The sequence below is a fragment of the Protopterus annectens genome, chromosome 6.part1 (genome assembly GCF_019279795.1).
Source record: "Protopterus annectens isolate FY-2018-M chromosome 6.part1, PAN1.0, whole genome shotgun sequence".
NCBI lineage: Eukaryota > Metazoa > Chordata > Ceratodontiformes > Protopteridae > Protopterus > Protopterus annectens.
This window is the reverse complement of record NC_056738.1, coordinates 321,281,930-321,308,055: the sequence shown is the minus strand read 5'-3', so window position 1 is coordinate 321,308,055 and position 26,126 is coordinate 321,281,930. Positions and strand designations below refer to the sequence as shown.

At 42.4% G+C, this 26,126-nt stretch overlaps 1 protein-coding gene across 2 annotated transcripts in view; it reads right to left on the bottom strand.

Moving 5' to 3' along the window:
- The window catches only part of LOC122805531, a 2,823,268-nt gene that overhangs the window by 1,139,479 nt on the left and 1,657,663 nt on the right, over positions 1–26,126 (bottom strand). For both annotated transcript variants that reach the window (XM_044075738.1, XM_044075739.1), the window contains one exon: positions 13,355–16,916. In XM_044075738.1, coding sequence (XP_043931673.1) covers positions 13,355–16,916 — 3,562 coding nt within the window. The remainder of the gene's footprint in view (positions 1–13,354; positions 16,917–26,126) is intronic.

The window sequence follows — 26,126 nt, the reverse complement described above, 5'->3', positions numbered from 1 at the left end:
AGACATGGCTAATCCCTGGTCCAAAGTGACTGAGCATACAACACCAGAGGGATTCAGAGGAAAATATGAGTGATGTTGGGAACTAGCTTTGGCTACATCACAGTCAAATACCTGTGGCTGAGGCAAATTACTAGCCTGCTTTGTTGGCAAAAGCTGTTTAGTTAAATTATTCTTTTTTTGGCTGAAATAACAAACTACTATGGAACAGGTAATTTGTTCCATGGTCAAGCTGAAAAAGGTGTTTTTTTACCAGGGAAACTAAGCAGCACAAGTTGATAAAAAAATAAAAAGTTCTTAAAAGTCACTTTTCCCCAGTCAAAACAAAATAGAAAGTATTGCAGCACACTTTGACTGCCCCAAAAAGAAAAGTAAACATAGTTTCTCCACAGAAAAAATAGCTGTGCATAGTTTTAAACTTTTAAACTGACAAAAACAAAGGTATGCTTCAGTTTAAAATACAGTTAAGTCATGTGATGGTCATCAAAAACACATTTTCCCAACATAAAAGACATATCTAATATTGTATTATTTGTAAGTTTTATTTTCCCAAAGGGAACTTACCTGGCCATCAATGGAACAGCACAAACCAGCTATCAAACCTCAAAACCCCTTTGAGGAGTGCTCTTTTCGGCAGAAGGAAGGTTCTGAAGGGGATGGTGCCCAAACCTGTCTTTTAGTCAGCTCAGCTCAAGCTATCTAATGGTTTGGGCGTGAAAGGTGCTCTGATGCTTTGGAAACTAGCCTGCTGTTGTATCCCTAGCAGGATATAAACAATACACCTTGGGCTACTACAGTAGTGATCAACATGATGAGCATTACCCATAACTTAACAGCTGCAATAATTATCCACCTCAGATTGTGACCTACATACATTACTGCAGCTGACAGTAATAACTGAATTGCTTTAAGAAAACAGAGCCAATAAAATGAACTGCAGGCACTTGTAAACTTACAATGTCTGGGGATGGAGAACCATAAGAGGTAAAGCTGAAAAATAAAAAACAGAACTGTTTTCACATACTGCCTCAACTGATTCTAGCTCTGAAGATGTCCTTCAAGAATGCAACTGCAGTCCTGACATATGGGTTGTCCTGCCTCAGGCAGCCCTTCGGTCGGCCGGTTTCCAAAGTCTGGGTCCGGCGTCGGCTGATGTCACCTCCTCCCCGACGTCAGAGCGGCTGGGGTATAAAAGCATCAGCAGACGCCATCTTCTTCAGTCTTTCTTGCCGCGCGGTGCCCGAAGCAGAAGCAGTTCGCAAGTGCCAGTCGGCCAGCTCCTGTGTTTTCAGATACCAAAGTCATCAAAAAGCTAAGTACCCCGTTGGGGAACCTTTTCTTGCCTCAGCCGATGTCAGATAAAACTGCAAAATTTAATAATTGCTTGTCTTGTGGTAAATAAATACCTTATAAGGACTTCTTTTCTTACTGCCTTCCCTGCCTCGGCCCAGACCACGACGTCTCGGCCTGTGCTGCCTGTGCTTGCTTCAATAAGCGCACACTTAGGCGCCGGGCAGAATTTGCTGAAGACTTTTTTGGGGAAAATTACTCCTATATCATGCCGTTGGAACTACCGACAGCACATATTTCCAAAAAACGGAAGGACCAGGACCGACATTCGCGGCCTGCGACTTCCACCGACACCACGCTAAAGCCTACCGCGAGTGCATCGGTGTCTTCGGAGGCGGTAATTCAACTGCTCCAGGCCGACGACACCGCTTTACCGCACACTTCGGTCCCGGAGGCTACCCCGGTGCTGGTTGTTGATTTTTCTCCTGAAACCAAAGCCCAAGATTTGCCTGACACCATACCGGTGGACAAAGTTACTCCAGCACGTGGGGCAGCTAGGCCTCCTGTGTCCATGTCCATCAAAGTCTACACACGTGCTAAGGCTGCCAGCCAGGCTAAGTCTCACCCTCCTAAATCTTTTTCACAGGGTCCCACTTCTGATAAACAGATCATGACTTTAGCTGCAGATCTAATTTCTTTAATCAGGGGCTTTCAGGCTCATCCAGACAGAGGTTCTCAGCCGCCTTCAGACAAAAGGCCTAGGGTTGAGCAGGCAGATACCCTTTCCTTAGATGAAGCCTCTGGTGAGTCAGACCATTCAGATCCCAGGAAGAATCCTTCCCGGCCTACGAGGATTCTGATGCTGATGAATCCATTCCCTGTGCCTCTCCTCCTGAGGATATTTCTTTCGGGGAAATTCTCCACTCCATGAGAGAGCATTCTCAGTGGCGGGGCCAGGATTTCTCCGACTCCAGGAAAAGGCTTCGGACTTTCCTTAAATTACCCCAGCACAGGCCTTTAGCTATACCCCCAGTGTTAGATGTATTGGATGATGTGTACTCAGACTCCAGTACTTCTCCTGATTCTCTCCCTCCTGCTCCTGTCAAGCCAGACAGATATTACAGGGTTCCTGAAACTCATAAACTTTTAGTTATGTACTCACCATAACTTCAGATGTTTGGGATCCATCTCGCCTACATTCTGAACTGATGGGTTCGGAGCCGATCCCTCGGCTCCGACTCGGCACGCTTATGCTATAGAGCGAGGCCTCTAATTGGCTGCGCTATCTTTATCCCAGGATGCACCACCACTAATCCCCCAGATCTTGTTTGTCCGCATTCATGCACACATGCACAACTTGATTATATAACATTGTTAGATGTTTCAAGATGAAACAACAGGATTCAGACCTTCTGATATCCTCTGATCTCCAAGGAAGGGGGAAGGAGGGTGGGTTATTAGGAATGTAGGCGAGATGGGTCCCAAACATCTGAAGTTATGGTGAGTACATAACTAAAAGATGTTATGTGATCCTATCTCGCCTACATTCTGAACTGATGGGACAGCGTCCCTAGCACCTAAATCCCGGGTGGCTCATTGGAAAACACTCCTGAGCACTGTGGAACCAAATGAAGCTCATCCTCTAGATGCCACATCTAATTTGTAGTGGGAAATGAAGGTGTGCGGGGAAGACCATGTAGCCGCAGCACAAATGTCACTAATAGCAAGCTTAGAATGAAATGATACCGAAGTAGCCATAGCCCTTGTAGAATGAGCCTTGACAGAGGTGGTAAGCTCTTTGTTAGAATAAATATAAGCTTGAGTAATACAGTCCCTGATCCATTTGGCAATAGTGACCTTTGTGACAGCGTTGCCCAATTTGTTATCTGCAAAGGATACAAACAACTGATCTGTTTTCCTTGTTTGTTTGGTCCTGTCTAAATAAAAACGTAATTGTCTGTGGACATCTAGTGTGTGGAATATGAACTCTGCTTTGTTAGAGTATTTTGGGAAAAAACTGGAAGCTCTAACGATTGTTGTAAGCAGAAAGTAGAACAAACTTTAGGGACAAAGGAAGGATTTGGTCTGAGGGATACTCTGTCTTTATGAAAAACTAAGTACGGGGGTTTCACTGACAAAGCTTGAAGCTCTGAAACTCTTCTGGCAGAAGTAATTGCCACCAGAAAAGCTGTCTTCCATGATAGAAACTTTAGATCACATGTAGCTGCCGGTTCAAAGGGGGAAGAAGTCAAGGCGCGTAACACTATATCGAGATCCCATGGAGGTGCAGGATGAGAAATCGGAGGTCTTAATAGAGCAGCACCTTTCAAGAAGGTCTTACACAATCTGTTGCTCATTAAAGGTGGGTCTATGGATTCGTGAAAATTAGAAATTGCTGCCAATTGTACCTTGATGGTAGAAACTGAAGAGCCTTGATTGAAAAGCGAGGTCAAAAATTTTAGTACTTCTGCCACGGGAATAGAAATGGGGTCCAGGCCCCGGAGTTGAGCCCAAACAGCAAATCTTTTCCATTTGCTAGAATACAGTTTCTTTGTAGCAGACTTATGGGCCGAAGATAATATGTGCACAACATCTGGATCCAATGTATGACTCCTGACTATCGTCGGAAGAGGAGGAGCCAAGCCGTCAATTTTAAGGTGTGTAGGGACTGGTGGAATAGTCCCGACTGATGAACCAGTAGGTCTGGGACCTGATCCAGGAACCATGGACCTTCCAGAGCATGTTTCCGAAGATATGGAAACCACACTTGACGAGGCCAGTAAGGAGCAATTAAGATCATTTTGCTCCCCAAGAGAGATGCCTTCTGAATCACCCTGGGAAGGAGAGGAACTGGAGGGAAGGCATAAAGCAAGCCGGTGGACCAAGGATGGACTAATGCGTCCATAGGGCTCTTCCCCGGAGCCGGGGTTAGGGAGAAGAATTCTTTGCACTTCGCATTCAGAGGAGTCGTGAAGAGGTCGCAACACGGAACTCCCCATTCGCTGAAAATCTGACTTGCAACCGTCATATTCAGAGACCATTCGTGAGGAGAGAGGATGGTTCTGCTCAATCTGTCGGCTATGACATTGGACTTGCCCGGTATGTGAGTAGCCACTAGGAAGCGTTTGGTCGAGACTGCCCATTCCCAAACTCTCATGGCTTCTCTGCAAAGAGGATAGGATCTGGTCCCTCCCTGTTTGTTCAGGTACCAGACAACTGACATGTTGTCTGAGTGAACAGCAATTACGCCCTGAGGGAGATAATCGTGAAGGGCTTGAAGGGACAGGAGTACTGCCCTCATTTCTAGGACATTGATATGAAGAAGAGTCTCTTCCGGGTGCCATTTGCCTTGGACTGACCTGTCCAGGGAATGTCCCCCCCACCCCATCTGGGAGGCGTCCGTGGTCAAAGTGGCCGCCGGAGGAGGAAGAACAAAGGGTCGTCCCTGATTCAAGTTGGAGGGCACTAGCCACCAGCGAAGGTCCCGTCTGCAAGATTCCGTGATCCGTACAAGGTGACTGAGGGGAAGTTCCTGAAAGGACCACTGAGCTGAGAGAAGCCACTGGAGAATTCTCATATGCAACCTTGCCAAAGGGACTAGAAGAACCGTGGCGGACATGGATCCCAATAGCTGCAGAACCATTCTGGCTGGGGCTTTGGATCTGGGAAGTAAGGCTCGAACTTGAGCCTGTATGGTTTGTATCCTGTCTGTAGGTAGATAGACCCGCATTTGGTTTGAGTCTATCTCTACTCCTATGAATCTTATTCGTTGAGATGGCAGCAACACAGACTTTGGCCAATTGAAGGTGATTCCAAGGGAATTGCCCAGTGATATAGTGGCTTGTAGGCTCCGTAGAAGTAGATGCTTGGAGGTGGCAGTTAGGAGCCAGTCGTCTAGATACGGAAACACCTGGAATCCTAGACTTCTCAGGTGAGCAGTCACGACTGCCAAACACTTGGTGAACACCCTGGGGCTGTGGTGAGACCAAAGGGCAGTGCAGAACTGAAAATGATTGCCTCCTAGGCTGAAGCGCAGATGTCTCCTGGATGCTTGATGTACCATGATATGATAATAGGCGTCCTTGAGATCTATGGAGCACATCCAAACACCTTTCTCCAGCAATGGGAGAATGGTTTGTAGGGTGTCCATTGAACTTGGACTTTCTGACTGAGCGGTTTAGGATGCTGAGGTCCAAAATGGGCCTCAAGTCCCCGGTCTTTGGCACCAAAAGAATCTTGAGTAAGTCCCTAATCCGATCTGGTCTGCGGGGACCGGTTGGATGACTCCTTTTTGCAGCAGCTTTGAAACTTCTGAGGCTGCGGTATCCCGTTGACTGGGTGGCGGGTCCGGGATTTTTTTGGACTGAGGGGGGGGGGGGTGAGAGAATGGGATGGAGTAACCTCCGGCGATAATCCGAAGCACCCATCGGTCCTGAGTGATACCTTCCCAGGCCTTTAGGTGCTTCGAGAAATGACCCCCGACTGGCTCCGGAGCAGCACAGCCGGGCAATCCCTCAGGGACTATGAAAGGCTGAAGAGCCACGAAAGGACTTGTGGTCTCCAGTGTTGCGAGGGCCTCTGCCACCTCTGGGACGGCGTCTTCGGGATGAATTTCCCTCTCCTCTGCCTCTGGAAGGGGAACCCTCCTGCTGAGAGGGGTAAGGCTTCTGAGATCTACGGAACCACATTTTCCCTCCTCTTTTAGCCTTGGGATAAGGCCAAAAGGGAGTGGAAAATCATGCCCCTACGGCAGTCAGAGTCTTACCCTCCTGTTCACAGCGGGTTAGTGTGTCCTTTACCTTGGGTCCAAACAGGGAGGACCCATCAAAGGGGGCGTTGGCAAATGAAGACTTAAAGGCCTCCGCGAAATGACACAGATGGAGCCAGGCTTGTCTCCGTAGAGCAATGCCTGTACCCGCCGCTCTACTCGCCCCTTCTGCCGCATAAGAAATGAGCCTCATGGACGAGTTCAAAATGGACGACATTGTAGCCAGCTGAGAGCCAACCGTCTGGGCCAGCTCCTCAGGCAGGTTACCCAAGAGGGTATTGGATAGCTCTTTAATCAGATCCCTCTGAAATCTGGTAAACTGCGTAAGGTAGTTCAAGGACCTCAGTGTAAAGGCCGCTGAACTGAGGGTGCGCTTTCCGTACCGATCCATGCTCCTAGACTCCTTATTAGGAGGATGGACGGACGTAGAAGCCTCTGCTACATCTTGCTGGGTAGCAGATGCCACCACCAAAGCATCTACAGCCACACCTTTAGTTAGGAACTCTCTATCAGGGGCCGAGAGAAATTTGTTCGGACGAGCAGGCACCGGTTCCACAGAGTCTGGGTGTTCCCACGCCCTTCGACAGATCAAATCCAGGAGCTCGTTGAAGGGCGGAGACACCCAGGAGGCGGAGGGCTGAGCCCCGAAGGCCTTCAGGAACACCGACTCATCAGCAGAGGGAGGTTTGGACTGCCAGCCGCCTCGTTGTTTTAGGGCTTCCAGGATGTCTGCAAAGGAGACATCATCCGAGGACGACTTAGGGGTCCCCTCTGCATCATCGAGATCAGTGTCGGATGTCAGGACTCATCAGGGGAGTCAACGTGCTTCCTCTTGCACGATCTTTTCCTGGGGGGTTCTTCTGAAGAAGCTTCAGAAGGACCTCCAGGAGGGGGAGAAACCCCAGCGGGGGTAACCTGAGGCCCGGGGGCTCTGCTGTCTAAAGACAGGGGGACTGCCAACGACCCAGTTTCCATATGCAGGGAAGGAGTTGGGGAAACCACGGAGGTAGCCAAGGAAGATTTGGCTAATGCCCTCCTCATAGCCCTGAAGGCGGGACCACCAGAATCCTGGGAGGGTCCCACCTCCGTGGCCACGACAGTGGACGGCACTCCCGCCGCCGATGCACCAAGAGGGAGACTTGGGACCGAAAGCATCAATCCCGAAGCCTCCCCCCCAGGGCCGAAGGAAGAAGTCCGTGTACTGAACTCCGACCCAAGAGCCGGAGTTGGAGCAAGGGTCGGGCCCGACCCTAACACCTCCACAGGTTCCACCAGCACCGGCTCCAACGGTGCCGAAGCTGTTGGAGGAGGAACCACAAAAGGGGAGTGGACCATCGGCTCCAAAGCCAAATGGGCTGGAGCCGAAACTAGCTTTTGGAACACCGGAGACTGGAAGAGTCGAAGGAGCACCCTGTCGATGTCCGAATCAGACATCTTGGATGATCTTGAGGATACCGATCGGGCCTGAACCGATTTCTCCATCGGCTCCGAAGGGCTCGGGGACCGGCTCCGAATGGACTCAACAACTATCGGCTCCGAGGAAGGTTTCAAGGAAATTTCCCTCGGTGCCAATAAGGACTTCGGCTCCGAGGGGGAAGAGTCTGAGCCGGTAACCCTTATCGGCTCCAATATCAGTGGAGCCGAAGAGGGTGACCCGCCTCTCGATGCCCCAGACCTCGGCTCCAAAACCAGAGGGGTCGAGGCTGGAGGCATCGAGGCAGACCGTTCCGACCTCGGCTCCGAAGTCCGTGGAGCCGATGGAGAAGTCTGCTTAGATTTTTTAGCGGTCGGTTCCGACTGACTGGTCGGAGCCGACGCTTTCTTCTTTTTAGAAAGAGACGGAGAGGAAGATAAAGCCTCCTCGAAGGATGGCTTGATTAATCCCTTGAGGATTAATTTGTTTTTCCTCTCCTGGAGGACTCTAGAAGAGAACGCGTGGCACACACTACACGACTCGTGTAGGTGTTTAGCACCTAAGCAATAGACGCATGAGGAGTGGTCGTCCGTTATGGACATTTTAAAACCACACCTCGTGCATTTCTTAAACCCGGAGGGTTTGTGTTCTTTAGACATAACTGCTTTGCCACAGAACCTATCTAAGTGAAAAAACACTAAACTTTAGTTAAAGATAAAGTCAAATTCAACAACTTTAACAAATTATATATATATATCTTTTTTTTTACACTAAACAGTTAACAAACCCAAAAGAGAGAAACAGTCAAGACCCTCTAACTTAAACGGGTACTTGACCCAAGAAAGATACACAAGCAGCAAGTAACAGGGGAAGGCCCCTCTAACTAAAACGGGAAACCTTCCCTGACTAAAAAAATCACGAATTTACCAACAGAAATTCACCAATCACACTAATATAACAACAATAGCTGTTAAAACAGCTTTTAGCTTCATAGTAATGAAATTTGTTACAGGAAAAATCCTAAATAAATAGTACTTAGCCCAGCCAATGTTGAGACCACGTCTAAGCTTGTTAGTGGCAAACGAGATCTGGGGGATTAGTGGTGGTGCATCCTGGGATAAAGATAGCTCAGCCAATTAGAGGCCTCGCTCTATAGCATAAGCGTGCTGAGTAGGAGCTGAGGGATCGGCTCCGAACCCATCAGTTCAGAATGTAGGCGAGATAGGATCACATAACATCATCTCTTTAAGGCCCACTCTGTTGATCTAGAAACTATTTTTCAGGGGCCCAAAGGAGTGGCCACTTCCACGGCCAAAAATCCTTTGCCCGCAGACAGGGAATCTAGGTCCCTGGAGAGGTGGGGTAAAAAGGTTTATACCTCAACCACCCTTGCCATGAGGGCACTTAACTGTCTTTTTCATATGTTTCAGTATCAGGATTTCTTGATGGATGATTTGCAGAAAAAGTTAGCCTCTCCTGAGCCTTTAGATAGAAAGGCCGTGCAGGATTTGGTTCATAATACTCAGCAGGTTAGCAATCATTTTCTTCAGTGTGGTTATGATGCATTGGAAGCTTCATGTAGGGCAGCTATGACAGGGGCCGACATACGTAGACATGCTTGGTTGAAAGAACAGGCATTGCCAGATCATGTTAAAGTAAAGCTTTTAGATGCACCTCTGGAAAAACACAAGCTATTTGGTGCTAATGCACAGGGTGTGTTGAAATCAATTGAGGAAAAGGCTAAATCAGTCCAAACAGTCAAAGATTTCCTCCAGGTTCAGCCACCAAGGTTCAGCAGAAATTGGCCTTCGAAGAATTGGTCCTTTCCAGACACTGACAAGTTCCAAAGGGGAAAAAACAGGCGTACTCGAGGTAGAGGGCAATACCGAGGCTCCTACAGGGGCCGCCAATGGCAACCAACTAATCAGAGAAGTGGCGCAGGGACTTCTACTGCTCCACAGGGACAATCACAATGACTTGACTTTGACACCGCTGACCAAGGCTCAAAGAGAAGCACCTTTAGGCGGAAAATTATCTTTATTTTCAAAAAATTGGCACGTTTTTACAAAGGACAGATGGATTTTGGACATAATAGACAAAGGTTACAGGTTCCACTTCCATACCTTACCAACAAGACAAGGCATGCCAAACCTGCCACAAAATCAAAGGGCAGAGGCACTCATACAAGTTTCAAAGCTGCTACAAATCAAAGCAATAGAAAAGGTTCCTCCTCAGGAACAAGGCCAGGATTCTACTCAAGACTGTTCCTTGTTCCAAGAAAAGAAAAGCAATGGAGACCTATACTGGACTTGTCCGCTCTAAACACTTTTCTCATTGTGCCAAAATTCAAAATGCTGATGTTACAGCAACTTCTTCCCATGCTGGGCAAGGGGTCTTGGCTGGTTACACTGGACCTCAAGGAGGCATACCTGCATGTCCCAATCAGACACAGCTGCAGAAGATACCTCAGATTTCTTGCAGGGTCAGAGCATTATCAATTCTCAGCATTGCCTTTTGGCTTATCTACTGCGCCCAGAGTATTCACAAAATGCCTGGCATCAGTAATTGCACATTGCAGACTTCAGGGGATACAAATATACCCTTACCTGGACGACTGCCTTATACAAGCGGACAGCAAGCAAGCCTTGATAAGAAACTTGGACTATGTCATTCACTTAATACAGGCTTTGGGATACACAGTCAACATTCAAAAATCAAGACTACTGCCATCCCAACAAATATTTTTTCTAGGAGCCAAACTGGACACAAACTCACAAATGGCTTTCCTCACAGAAGAAAAACAAGAACAATTACCAGATTACTTCAAAAGCCTAGCAAAGCACACCCAGATGACTGCAAGGAAAATCCTGCAGGCCCTGGGTTTCATGGCATCTTGCATTCTTCTGATTCCACTGGCAAGACTACACATGAGAAAACTACAATGGTACCTAAAAAGTTTATGGTTTCAACACAGCCACAACTTAGAAGCAATTATTCCACTCATTCCATGTCTACAAAAGGAATTTTTGTGGTGGGCACAAGCAAGCCAGCTAAACAAAGGCATGTCTTTCAACAAACCTCAAGCAAGCCAAACCATTACAACAGACGCCTCAGATCATGGATGGGGGGCACACATGAAGGGCAGATGCATTCAAGGGCAATGGGCACCCCAGGAATTGCATCTGCACATCAATCAGAAAGAGATGTTGGCAGTGATTCATGCAATCGAGGCCTTCGGAAAATTTCTTCAGCAAGGTCATCTGCTAATAAAGACAGACAACACCACTGTTATGTGGTACATAAACAAACAGGGAGGCACCCATTCTTACCCCCTCTGCAGACTAACAATGACTCTTTGGGAAAAGTCCCTGAAACTGAACATACAGTTGCAATCCCAGTTTGTTCCAGGCAAGGACAATGTTCTGGCGGACAGTCTAAGCAGAAACATTATGGACCCGCACAAATGGATGTTGCATCCAGACATTTTTTCACAAATAACTCATGCATGGGGAAGGCCGGACATAGATCTCTTTGCCTCACACCTCAATCATCATCTGAAGAAGTTCTGCTCAAGGACACACCATCCTCAAGCCTGGAGAATGGATGCTCTCTCCTTCAGCTGGAATTCTCTAACAATCTATGCATTCCCACCTCTACCATTAATGACCAAGGTATTACTGAAGATCAAAGCAGAACAACCGAAAGGCATTTTGATAGCTCCAGACTGGCCAAGACAGCACTGGTATCCATTACTAAGGAGCATAACTCGCACCAAGCCGTGGCCCCTGCCTCAATGGCCTCTGCTTATAACTCAGCACAATTACAGGACTGTTCATCCCAACCTGCAAACATTGCAACTGACAGCTTGGAGGGTTCCATGACTTCCCCCCATATCTCTCTCTCCAAAAAAGTTCAAGAGATCTTACTGGAAGCACGCAGGCCTTCCACCAGAAAAACTTATTCAGCCAAATGGAAGAGATTCAACATCTGGAATGCCAACAAGGGTCAGGATGCATTAGTAATGAGCATCCCACAGATACTAGAATACTTGGCAGAAATGCTTCACAACGGCCTTTCATATTCTTCCATAAAAATACATGCTTCAGCAATTTCAGCAAAATACAACTGTGATCCACCTGTGTTTTCACATCCTTTGCTAAGACAGTTTCTAAGAGGGATAAAGAATATCAAACCTCCAAGAAAACCACCAGTGCCTGCATGGGACCTCAACTTCGTCTTGGAAAAATTAACTCTTCCTCCTTTTGAGCCAGCAGCATCTTCAGAATTGCAATTTCTCTCCTGGAAAACAGTTTTCCTGTTGGCAATTACTTCAACAAGAAGAGTCTCGGAGATACAGGCCCTCATGGCAGTACCTCCATTTCTCATTTTCCATCAGGACAGAGTCTCTTTAAGAACCAACCCTTCATTCATGCCAAAAGTGATATCCAGGGTTTCTCTAAATCAAGCAATTCACCTGCCTACTTTCTTTCCCAATCCTCAAAATAAAGGAGAAAAGCTTCTGCACACTTTGGACATACACAGACAATTGCGATACTACTTGGACAGAACAAAGGCCAACAGAAAGTCTGACCAACTATTTGTAGCTTACGCTGCTGGAGTACAAGGAAAGGCAATTTCCAAACAAACAATTTCAAAATGGATTGGAAACTGCATCAGATTCTGCTACTCTTTCCATGGAAAAGGTGTGCCAGCCAATATCAGGCCACACTCCACCAGAGCTACAGCCACCTCCACAGCCTTTCTAAGAGGGGTGGCTACAAAGGACATTCTAGAAGCTGCTACATGGAGCTCCGTGCATACATTTTCCAAACATTACAACCTGCCTTTATATTCCAGATCCCGAGCAGGCTTTGCTTCTGCAGTCCTGCAGGGCATTTTAGCTACACCATCCTTATCTTAGATCCTACCACCCCCAGCTTGGCTATGGTATTCAACCCATATGTCAGGACTGCAGTTGCGTTCTTGAAGGACATAGTACAGTTTTGTACCTACCATAAATGTAGATGTCCGATAGATATGCAACTGCAGTCAGGTTTTCCCTCCCTCCTACCCCTCTGTAATTCTCTTTTTTGGGTCCACTCCCCCTTTTTCAAATTAGCTGGGATATCTGTTATGGTGTATCTGTTTATTACTGTTGTGCATGTCTGGAATTTTTATCCATTCTCTAAATTTAGCCTTCCTTGGAGGGCACCTGGCATCTGGGCAAGAAACACTGAAGAAGATGGCGTCGGCTGATGCTTTTATACCCCAGCCGCTCTGACGTCGGGAAGGAGGCGACATCAGCCAACGCCGGACCCAGACTTTGGAATCCGGCCAACCGAAGGGCTGCCTGAGGCAGGACAACCCATATGTCAGGACTGCAGTTGCATATCTATCGGACATCTACATTTATGGTAGGTACAAAACTGTACTTTACAAGTCTCCTGCTGTGGGTGTAAGTCAATGTGTGCTAATTGCAGAATGATGTCAATAAGGTAGGAAACTCTTGGCCATTAGAATATGCATTCTGCATATAGGCATGACTGCATTAAAATTTCACCTGTTAAATTTGTTTTACCATCCTGTCTTCTTTTAAATGAATGAGTATAACTGAATATTTCTACACACAGTTACTTCTACTAGACCTCCTCTCCTTTCTTGTTTCAGCCATTTGGTCAGTGTGTAGTACTTTCTCTGGACATTACAGATGCCTAGCATAAAAATCACTTCATTTTGGTTAACAGTCTGGTAACACCTGAACATCTGGAAACAGTAATGCAATACTTTTTGTAGGGAGGGGGCAGTACTTGCATAAAGACATCTAGCTGATGTAGGTGAAATGTATCTGAGTTGTTTTGGACCTGTTCATGGGTTCCATTTCATACCTTGACTGAACTGCCAGATTCCAGGTCTTCTTCATTTTGTTCATCAAAACAGGCAGCTGTATCCTTTTCCGGAATGCAAATGGACAATTTCTGGGCAGAAAGCCGATCTTGAATCTTTGTCATCTTTGAATCCACATTTTTATCAATTAGTGATGTCTTCAATGTACTGCTGTTGATTACTGATGTGGCTGATGTACCAGCTGTGAAATCACCTTCTTCCGGGGAGCATAGCTCAGAATGTTGACTTGCTCCATTATTGTCACCTGGTTCTGCAATTTTGGTGAGTGGATCCATCATCTGCATCTCAAAAATAGATACTTGATTTGCCTTAGCAATGGAAGTTAAAGCCTCCTGGTTTAAAAGTGGTGATTCTTTGTTCTCTAAATATTGTGTGGCACCCAGTTTTCTTGCTGGTTGGAAATCATTTTCTGGTTTACTTACAACCCTCTCTTCTATTTTGGGAATGTCACAGATGTGATTTCCAGTTTCCAGTTTTTGTTTATTCATGTCTTCCAAAATAAAGTTGGTTATTTCATCTTCTTTGTACACACGGACATGATCCCTAGCATACATTTCTTCAGATTCCAAAGCTAATGCTGCTGTACACATTTTTTCTGTGGAACGAGATATACCTGTAATTATGCCCCCCTCTGCTGTGTTAACAAACGCAATGTCAATTTCTAAAGGTTGAGGAGTATTTGCTGCAGGTACTACAGTGAGACTTGGTTTAAAAGTATCTGACCAGCTTTCAGCATTACCTGTGTCTTCAGTGTTTGGAAGATATTCTGAAGCTATGTAACCAGCTTCTGCAACTTTGAAGTTGTCTTTAGCATCTGCAAAACATGACACTTCTGTTGGTTTAAGAATGCTTGCTGTGAGTGGAGTAGAGGTAAAGCTGACAGGATATAATGTGGTACCATTATCTATGTCTGATGTATTAAAGCTATCTGCGGTGACTGTAAAATTTTTAAGGGCTTTTACTGTAGCCATAGGTTCTGCTAATTTACAATTATCCACTGGTAGCAAACAAGCATCTACAGCTTCTGGTCTGGAATTATTTAAAGTAATGCAAGCAGCTGCCTTGTCTAATACCAGTTCTGCAGTATGTAAAACAGGAAGAATACTACCTACTTCTGTTAACTTGAGGCTATATGCACTAGTCCCACCTGTCAGTATTTGTTCTGGTTTTATGCTATCCGCTGTGGCTATAGCACTGTTTTTTACTTGGTCACAGCAGTTTATCAACTCTGCACTAACAGCTACTTCTTTACAGTGAATGTCAGGTACTGACTCATTATCTCTAATCTCTAATAGAGCAGCAGCATCCACTCCCATTTCATCACTTTCAATTTTCTTTGGCTTAAAGCACTCTATTTCAGATGGAGCAGTGGGGATTTCTGTTGTTCTGGACATATCTGCAGGGTATTCAGTACTAACCATTGCAAATGAATTTTGAGAATGCATTCTGACTGCAATATCATCTTTTTCTAAGGATTCTGGACTATTTTCTTTTGTCACAACAGTGGATGTTATCAGCAGTTTATAACTAGTCTCTGCAGATCTTTTGTAGACTTCGTCTATTGGCTTACATCTGTCTGTCATAGCCCTGTCAAAGTTACTGTCATCTATATGAAGACCATTTTCTACAGATGGCACATTGCTCAAAGATACTTTATTACTATCTGCTGAAAACTCAGTTTTGGTACCATCTACAGGCCTGTCTACTGCAGACAGAGCTGTGATCTTTTCTTGTGGTTTAACATTATACAGTGTAGGGTTACTACTGGCAAATCTTGAAGTATCAGGGCTATTCTGAGAATCCGTCACATGGCAAGCCTCCACTGGCTCTGATATCTCTGCTAAGTACAAAACACTGTGGATGTCTGCCATTTCAGACTCACCACCTGAGGAGAAACCACTGAATACTTTGTCAGATTTACATTTTTCTGCTGTGGACAGAGCATTGTCCATATCTTCTTGGGGGGATTCTGCTAAGAAGTTAGCACTACATGTTTCTATTGGTTTAAAGCTGTCTGTCAAATATGCATTAGTGTGGGTTTCTGACAAATTATTAGCAATGCCTGTGAGGAAGCCACTGTTAGCTTCTGTTCCTTTAAAAATAGTTACAGTTGATATGTCGCTTGCTTCAGATGGCCTGTATATATCTGTGCTGAACATATCACTGTTGGGTGTTACTAGCTGCTGGAAATTTACTGTAGTTATATCGTTTCTTTCTTGTGATTCACAGACATCTATGTCACAGACTGCAGTGGAATTATGTAAAGGTTTAGGAATGTCTACATCATCTGAACTACTTACATCTGAAAAGACTGGTATATACATAACTGGTACATCAGTGACAATTTCCACAGGTTTCATCTCCTGTATGGAAGATGAAGCACAGACCATTTCTCTGGGTGTGTTGCTATCTGATACATCAGTGTAGCTGATGGTCTTTGTAATGCTACAGTAATCCATTACAGGTATATCACTAACTGTCTGTGCCATCTTAGCTGTACCTTCAGTGAAGCTGCTGTGTATTTCTTCAAGTTTATTTACCACACTTGTCTCACTGATACCTGTCTGTGATATGCTGTTATATATTGTGGGTAGCTTGCATAAAGCATCATCAGTTTTAGGACTACTTGTCTCATAAAGTGGTATTTTAATAATATTTTCTCCTTCAGTGATGACTTCTGGCATAGCTAAATCTACTCTGGTTGTATCATTGATGTTATCTGTTATTTCAGACATGAAAGATTTATAGTTATCTAGTAATGACAAAGGACTGCTTCTTTCTGGCTGTTTTAGCTTTTCTGCTACAGGAGCATCACCAGTAGTTTCTGCAGGTTCACTCTCATTTGAGAAAAGACTATCACTGATAGATTCTAGTGGTTTGCAAGTATCTGAAATAAATGACTTATTACCAATTTCTGCAGATTTAAGGTGGACTAATATCGATGAATCAGTGACTGTTTCTGTTTCTACTAGACACTCATTATCTACTGATGGCGTAACACATGTGGTTTGCTTTGGATGTAGGCTATCTACTGGAAGCAAAAAGCTATCAATTTCTGCTGGTTTCAGATTATCTAGCACAGACATAACATTCAGCGTCTTTAAAGATGTATGCTGATCTGTCTGAAGGACAATGCTTGTGGATTTTGTTGGATTAAGGTTATTTATTGTAGATTCAATACTTAGCATTCCAGCTGTTTTGAAGTTATGTAATGTGAGCGTGCCACCAACTGTTTTTGTTGATTCTGCAGTATCTGCCACATCAGAATTCCTGGCAGCTTCTACAGTTGAAGAGTTATCTATTTTCAATGTATGACTGATGTTTTTTGCAGAACCATTGACAGTTTCAGCTGGAGTATGGCTATTCACCGTAGATATAACACTGACCGTTTCTTTCTGTTCCTTAGATCCTGCAATAGCTACACCAAGTGCTTGACTATCTGATGCAAGTCCGTCACCTTTGACAGGGATACTGCTAGGTCTCTTTTTGACCCTCATTGCAGGGTCTGGCATTTCTTTTCTTGGCTTCCACAAAAGATCAGACCTAGATGTGAGACAAACAAGAAGATACTGTTTAAAATTCTGCTATATGTAAAACAATAAATACACATATGTAGTGGAACAGTACATTGACTATAAAAATAAAGAAACTTGAATGCTTGAATACCCTTAATTTAATATATAATACCATATCAACATTTTACAGTGCACTCAATGATACTTTGCTAGTGCTCAGAAACACATCAATGAAATGGAAAACTCTCAAGACAAATTAAAAGACAAAAATTGTCAGTGGCAGATTTTGTCAAACCAAATATAAATTTTATTCTAAGGACAACCACCTCTGAGATTGTTCTACTTTGATGCTGGGTATACAGTTTTCACAAATGGGGAGTATAAAGGTTTTGTCTCATGAGAAACAAAATTATCAGTTGAGTTTCACTGCAGAAACTGTGACACCGAGATTTTACAACTTCAAATTATCTAAACAGTCTTCTGAAAGGGCAGCCTGATGCCAATAACTTTATCTCCAGTGCAGCTCTGGAAGTTTCTGCTCTAATTTTCAATGGCTGCATCTTGGAGCCTTTTGACAAAAATCAAGTTATATACTTACAGTTCAAATACGTTGCTGTTTCTAAAACCATCAGTGATACTAAACTAATATAAATGGCAACTGTTCTGCACAAACTAAAGTTTTACAATGACCATATTCATTGATTCTAAGTCTTTACACAGGATTTTATAAGCTATAATAACATTGTGAATGTTATTTTTGTAATGTTCTGTAAACCACTTACAGTATCTCAGTAACCACTCAATCTACACATACATTGTCAGCAGCATTTTGTTCATTTAGCTGTGAGCTTTCATTGGAGCCTAATCAATTCTGTTTTTGTTGCTAAGTTGTTGAAATACTAAGAGAAATATGAAGTCTGCCAACGCAAATGCATAGACTATGAAGTTTATTTAATATCCCTTTAGCCCCACTACACAGTTTCAATGCTGCTGCGCTGCCTACTGTGTAAGCTATGAGAATGAATCCTTCAATCCCTTGTATGTAGTATGATTTGGAAATATTAATGAAAATATGAACATGCCACAGTATAGGCATTACTAGGGTTTAAAGTTTCAGTGATCTGTTTTTGCCTTACCCTTTGTGCACTCCTCCAGACAGACTAACCACTGAATGTCATAAAATGGTACAAAAATGCTATGTTTGCTTAATATTCCATACTATATTTAAACCTGATTTAAGGAAGACCTCCAAGTTAATCTAATTTAACATTTAATAAAGGAACAGATATATTTTTTAATATAACAGTCCAAGAGTATGTGACTTACTTATTCCTTCAGAACATGGCTAGTTACCAAAGGTTCTCAAGTTAAAGAAGGAAGATGCCTGTTGTTGTCATAAAACTCTATCACCTATCATTTCCCTGACAAAAAAGCAAACAGACAGAGGGGCTGATTTTATGTCAGACCTCCTGACTTTTTTCATAGACGTGCACTGGGATATAACAGTTAAAAACTACCACCACTCCAACTTCCACAAACAGGTAGTCTGGTAGAGAGGTTTAACTCTGTCTTAAAACCATGCTGAGATCATCTACAGATCGGTTTATGCAGTTAGACAAGTACCTGCTTCATATCCCCTTGGTGCACAAGCAGGTACCCGGGAATCTTCATTTTTCACCATTTTAGCTGATTTGCTATAATAGGATGAGGGGGCTCCAGGCATAATCTGTGATGAATGGGAGGGTAAGTGCGATTACCTCAAGGAATTTGCTGTTTACTATGTGCTGAATAGTTTGGAGATTAAACAGGTTTGGCACATGAGCTCCTTGTACAAGCACAACAACAGCAAAAAATCTGGCATAACCAGACAGGTGAACAAAAAGCAATGTGTTTACTTCTGTTCAATATAATAAGCTGTAGACAGCTTGGAAGGATCCTTTCATTGTTGCAAGGAAAGCAAGTGAGGTTAATTAAATGGTGGAATTGCCACACAGGAGGAAGAAACATAAACCCTATCATGTTAACATGATGAAGTCCTATCCTGATAGGCACTACATCAGTATTTGCAGTGGTTCACTAACATAATAAAGCCCTATCTTGACAGATACTGTTACTCAATATTTGCAGTAGTTTAGAATAGGAATCAGGGGGAATTCTTGTGATAGGCCTTCTCAGTGAGGCTTAGTCTAACACATCAATGAAGAAGGTAGTTCTGTCACAGTGGTTGCCCTTACCCAGGTTCAGGAAGCAGTACTACAGCAGTCTGAGATATACTTACTGCTAAGCAAGACTGTACCCAAATGGTGGACCACCACATGGACACAGGGATGCAATGAGTAATCAAATGTATTGCTTACAGGCACTGCCAAACTTAGGTAAACTGTCAGCCTAGGCTAAAAGGCTCTTTGGCAGGCCCCCACTGCCCATCCCATTCTGGCCTACTCCCACTATCCATATTACTTTTTTCTTCAATTTTCTCACAGTTTGTCTTACTCTTGATTTTCTCATGCAGTTATTCATTCATTCATTCATGTTCAATCTTAGCAAGACTGCACTCTAATAACTGTGGAGGAAACAACTGCATTAGACCAGGGATAAGCCTGGGGTTTCTACATGTTCTGGGGTACCAAAACCACCAACAGACAAACAAAACACTGAAGAAGAACCACAAAAGCCAGTTGAATTCTTTATTAAAATACAGTTTCTAATGCCTCGGCTTTGTAACAAGCCTTCAAGGAGTAAAGAACAGAATAAAATACATGTCCTATATATAACAGCAGCTCTAAAACATCTAAATCACATAAGTAGATACAATTACCTAATTAAACAATCTCATCCCAACAAATTTAAATCAAATATTTACATCACATTTTTCCAACAACACTCAGTATTAAGCCCCCTAGGGGCCAGTGTAGAATATTTCAGAGTTTTATTTATTTTTATTTTATTTTACATTTGTTTACCGGGCTAGTCTAACTGGATACATGTCCATTTCCAGTAGTGGCCCGGGGAGATAAGCTCCACTTTAAACTAAATAAATCAAGACAGAACAAAAGTCCAAAAAAATATCTAAATACATATACATGAAGATTTTCTTCAAGAAATTGAATTATACAGAACTAAATTATACAGACTGTGACTATTGAGTTTAAAAAGGCAAAATACAATACTATTACCATGGGAAAGTGAGTGATATTCACCATAAGTATATTGGGTAGGAATGTACCTTTACAATGATGTATATCGGTTATAAAAAATAATACTGAGAAATAAGAAAATTAATAAATATATGTACATAAAGAAGTAATTACAGTCATAGTGAAAGAAATAGTTGGTCTATATACAAGGTGGAAGACGTGCTCACTGCAGAAAGAATGTTGTAAAGAGCATACTCAGTGATAGTTCCTTGGGAATAAGATACTAAGAAGGGAGTGAGGGATGAATTTACTAATTCTGCAAAGTGGGTTATTGGAGGAGAGTTATAAAATAATGTTATACTGGGGGGGGGTGTTAGTCAGGGTTAGTACATGGACATAGCCATTGTGTTTTTAGTTGAATTTTTAGTTGCTTTTTAAAGAGTGGTAATGATGCGAGAGATGTAAGTTTAATGGGAAGCTTGTTCCAAATCTTCCCCACTGAATTAGAGAAAAGAGAATCACCTGCCTTGTATACTGCTTCATTATATAGCAATTTTTGTGCTATATTACAACCTAAATCACACTTAACTTGTTCTAAAATAGTGGCTCGAAGGCCACTTACATTACTATCATGAAAAAATTTTAAATGTTGTCCTAAAGGGCTCTCCAGTTTCCCACATTTAATATTTCTCAAATGCTCTTGTAATCTTGTTTTAAAGGTCCTTTTAGCTTGCCCTATATAAAAGAGTTCACCCTCACACTTTACAACATATATAAACCCTTCAATGACACAATTAAACCTCTCCTTGGCTGTAAAATGTATACCATTTATATCAGAAAATGTGCCTACTATGAATTCACAACTCATACATTTATTACAAGAAAAGGTCCCCACATTATTAATGGGCTGTACCAACTTATCTACAGGTCTCTTAAACTTAGTGTGAACAACTATATCTTTGATATTTCTCCCTCTCTTATATGAAAAAATAGGCAATTTTCATTAATACTTCTCAAATCTCTATATTTAAAAAAAAAATTCAGTAATGCAGTAACATCCTCTTAATATCGGGACTTAACAGGCTGTATGTAGTTACTATAAACAACCTATTTTTTTCTATATCTCTCTCATTACAAACTGCAAGTCTCCTTCTACTATTGTTTTCTGGCTCTTCATTTCTACTATATATCAAAAATCTTTCCAAAGCAGCCTCAACTATATGTTTATTATAACCCCTCTTTAAAAACATATTGGCGGTACATGCTAGTTCTTTATTCCTATTCTCAAAGTCATTACATAACCAGGAAATTCGTATAAATTCTCCATGGGGAAGAAACTCAATAATATGAGCTGGATGACAGCTGGTCCCTAAGAAAAATTGATTAACTTCATTAAATTTACAATGAATCCCTGTTTTAATAGAACCAGCTTGTTGTCTATGTAACGTTAGCTCTAAAAACGTAACTTTAACACCATATTGGAAGCCACCAAATTTAATCTCATATCTGTTCTAGTGTAATATATCTATGAACTCTGTTCTGAGGTACATTTTTGAATTTTCTAAACAACCTTTTTGTCCAGTGATTGCCTGAACAAAAAACATGATCAAAGAAAGATATTTAGTCTTACCGTTCAACTTTGTTTTTCCCTGCATCCTTTCAGCACATCCTGAGTTAGATGCACTGTAATATGCATAGTGGAAATAACTGTATTAAGACAGGGTGTAGGAGCATTTTAGTGTTTTTTTAAACAAAAACTATGGCCTGAATGAAAGTCATGATTAGGTAAAGAAATTTAGTCTTCCTCTTCAACTTTCTTTTTTCCTCCATCTTTTCAACACAGCTTAACTGATCAAAACTATCCTGTAATAACTGAAATAAGCTGGGGGTCTGTGGGCTTCTAGGCACCAGGAAGCCACGGGGTTACAGATGCTCCGAAGTGTATTTTAGAGTTTTTTTCCCCAAACTTTTGATGCAGTAATGGCCTGAATAAAAATTATGCATACTGAAAAGAAATTCAATCATACTTTTTCATTTCAAAGAAGAAATAAGTTCACAATAAACTGAGAAAACAAATGCTTATAAGGATGCCTATATCATCCATAGGTATTGTGCTTTCCTCAACCCATCACCTCAAACTAAGTAGTCACTTTCTGTGTATACCCCTCTTGTGTTAAATTGGTATTAGAATTTAGGCACAAATGCCCACAGCCATAATTGAAGCTGCTGCTGTCATATCTGTTTACAGTATACCTCTTCACACCCTACCCCCCCAAAAGACAGCCACCTTCTGTATATCTTTCTGATGTCAGATTGGGACAGAACTGAAACAAACAAATAGAATATAACATATTTGCTGCAAGATAAGTATAAACATCATGCTTTTTCATTCTTTCTAAAAGATAAGCCACATGTATGTGCATCACGCTTGACTGTGAAAAAAATGAAAAAAAAAATAATGATTACAATGAAGTTTCCAACATGTTACTTCTAGACACAGTACAGTGATCCTACACAAACTACAGTGTCCCTCTATGCATCCTTCTGAAGTTTATGAGGAAAGTTAAAGAAATAATTACCATGCTGTCATCAGCCCAACATAAGATATAGTGACCTCTGAGGTCTGGAAGGAATACTAAAGAAATAATGACAATGTCACCAGCGCCTCCCCCCACCACCACCATCACCACAAGTACAGTGAGGGAGGGTGGCCTAATGGTTAAGGTGTTTGCCTTGCAAACACAAGGTGCAGGGTTTGAGTCTCACAAGGGACAATTGGCTAGGCTTAAAATGGCTCGCAAGGGCAGTTAGCTTAGTACTAATCTATGAACCTATGAATCTATACACACATGAATAGGACTAGATTTAGACCAGGTAATATTCAGGGCTGAGGTGATTACCAAGCCTATGTCAAATTCCACTTATATAGCACTGATGTGTGGGGACCACCAGCACCCAAAAATTCTGAAGATCTGGTTATTCTGTGATGCATTTGTCCCTTATTTTTTGAGAGATGGCTGTTACACTGAGCAATTGACAACAGGGTCAATTACTTCCAAGCAGTTAAAGCCACTTCTAGGTACAATTCAGACCTCTGACTGTGATAAGACAGGATGACATTGGAATGTACTTCACCATTGCTCCAAACAAACAGTTGCACACTGCTTCAAATAATCACATTAGTTCTGCAAAGCCAAAATAGCAAGCAAATAGCAGCAGGCAGCTAGTCATTTTCTTCCACAGGTGCCAGGTACAGCAATTATACCTATTCTGACTATGCACATCAGGTGTCCATTTAAGTAGGTTCATAGGTTCATAGGCAGGTACTAGGCTATCAGCCCAAGGGCCTACATAAGCCTAGCCAACAAGGTTCCTTGGCTTACGCCACCTAAGAAAGTTAATTTCCTGTGTCCCTGTCGAGCAAAGCCACAGAAGTGATCTCTGGGGTGCATTTCCTATTTCCCATTCACTCATCAAGATTTTTCTTGAAGAGTGCTATTCAGGAACTTTGCTTGACATAGATGGGTAGCTTGTTCCAGAGTATAGGAAGTCTCTGGGACAGGAATATATCCCTTCAGCATGTCCTGTTTATTGTGGTGACAAGGTTTATGTCCCTAGAGCGTGTAGCTCGGAGGGAATGGGATTTCTTTAGGTGTAGCATGTCCAACAGCTCTGGGTTTAACATAGCTTTATATGTTAGGCAGAGATCTCCTCGGAGATGGCGATATGCTACAGAGTAAAGCTGGAATTTTTTGAAACGGTCAGTGTAGGGCATCTGTTTGAGGCCAGTTATCCTCTTTGTGAGGTACTTTTGTGGCCTTTCCAGCTGCTGCAGATGTCTTGTGAGGTACATTCCAAAAGGGGCGTTGTACTCTATAATGGGTCTAATGAGTGTCGAGTAGAGGGGAACAATGACCTCTTTTTTCCTGGATGAGAACCCTTTTGTGATGAGGTGTGCCACATAGAAGGATTTCCTGACTACTGTGGTGAAGTGATTATCAAAGGAGAGACTATTGTCCACCTGGGTCCCAATGTCTCTTATCACACATTCGGCATTAAGTAGACTGCCGTTTATGTAATAGTTCATGGGTACAAAGTTTTTACCAAAGGGGATAACAATGCACTTTTTGGCATTGAGCTTGAGGCCATGCCTCTGACACCAGGTATCTGTCTCAGTGAGGCCCTTCTGTAAGATGTCCACATCATCTGGGGACTTGACTATGGCTCCCAGTTTGCAGTGATCTGCAGACTTCATTAGCCAGAGGCCTTCTGTGTTAGCCTGTACTGCAGAGAAGTAGATACCAAACAGGAGAAGTCCCAGGAGTGAACCCTGTGGTACTCCACATGTCACTGGTTTGAAGTCAGATTTGGAGTCTGCAACATTTACAATGTGGGTTCTGTCAGTGAGCCAGTTGGCAACCCATCTTGTGACATAGGGATTTATACTTAGTTTAGTGAGTTTAGCTATAATTCCAGAATGGAGAACGGTGTTGAAAGCCTTGGGGAGGTCAAGATAGGCTGTGTGAACCACGTTATCCTTGTCTACAGCTTTGGAGACTGCCTCAAAGACGTTGATCAGGTTCAGAAGGCATGATCTGCCTTTCACAAACCTGAACTGGGTGGGGTCCAGAGTTTGGAGGTTACCAATGTCTTTGTTTGAGTTCCATGATGATACGTTTCATGGCCTTGCAGACAAGGCTCATCAGGCAAATACAGCAATAGTTCCCAGGATCAGTGGTGGCTCCCCCTTCGTGGAGTGGGATAACTGTTGCTTTGCGCCATTCAGTGGGCACAAAGCCTGACGTGAGACTATGATTGAACTTGGTGCTTAGGTGGGGAGACAGTTTATTCTGAAGTTCATGTAAAACGCAGCCTGGGATGGTGTCCAGTCCCATGGATGCTATGTTTCTGGATTTAGAGAGTCCAGCTTTTACCTGCATAGATGTGATTACAGGGACTCTGCATTCTTCCTGTATAGATATGGGCCCTTTAGGGGGTGAGAGGGGGGTAAAGTGCTATCTGCCAGGATGTTGGCAATATCAGTTGGTTCTGTAATTTTCGTGCCGTTATGCTGTAACTCGGAGCAGATCTGGGTGTTGCCATTGAGATTCTTGACATAGCTATATAATTATAAAAAACACGAACTATTACTGCAAACAAATCCGCTTAGGCAACCGCTACTTCGCACACTTTATTGTGATAAAATTAAACGTTAACAAAATTATACAACGCTTTTCGTCTAACTCAATGGTTAGACTTCTTCAGATAAACTGACAAACAGCTTAAAAGTAGTGCATACTTGTTTATATTGCAAGCCTTCCTTAGGAAACCAGCCAAAATTCAAACCCATGAAGGAATTTCTTAAAGTGACACTACTGCTTCATTCTTAAAAACACCAATATGAATAATATAAATGTTCGCTAAATTGAACATAGTAAGTTTATTCCTAAAATTTATTATCTATGTTAAAAGTACACACATTTGCATGTTAAGAAGTTAATATATTATAACCTGATAAATTATAACCAGAAAGTTAAAAAAATAAATAAATAATTTATAATTTATAAATTATAATTTATGATGAAAGCATTCCATTTTGAATGGATGAATGATGTGCAGAAATCTGTAATATAAAATAATAAACCCTTTTGTTTAATAAGTGATAAGTTTTGATCCTTTTGAATCACAACAATAATATGGCTCGATTATAACTCAGCATATGTAATTATTAAATCAAAGAATTAAAAAATATATATATAGACAGCCAATCCATTGAAATTGTTTTGCATTAAAAACCAATTGATTACTTATTTGTATGTTGAAAAGGATTATTTATCTAAATTTATTTTTTATTTTTTATTATTTATTATTAAGTTTAATGAGTTGCAGAGGTCATAACGTTGTTACAATTATTTTTGTTGTTGTTATTATTGTTAAGTATTTCTTATACCGTTTTTACCTGAAATTACTTATCAATTACCTCTCTAAGCTTCTTAATTTTAAAAGACACATTAGTGAACATTTCTCATTAAGGCCTGGATAAGTGAAGGCATTAAGCCTAATCTGCCATAATAGTTTGCTTTTTTCCAACAATAAATTGA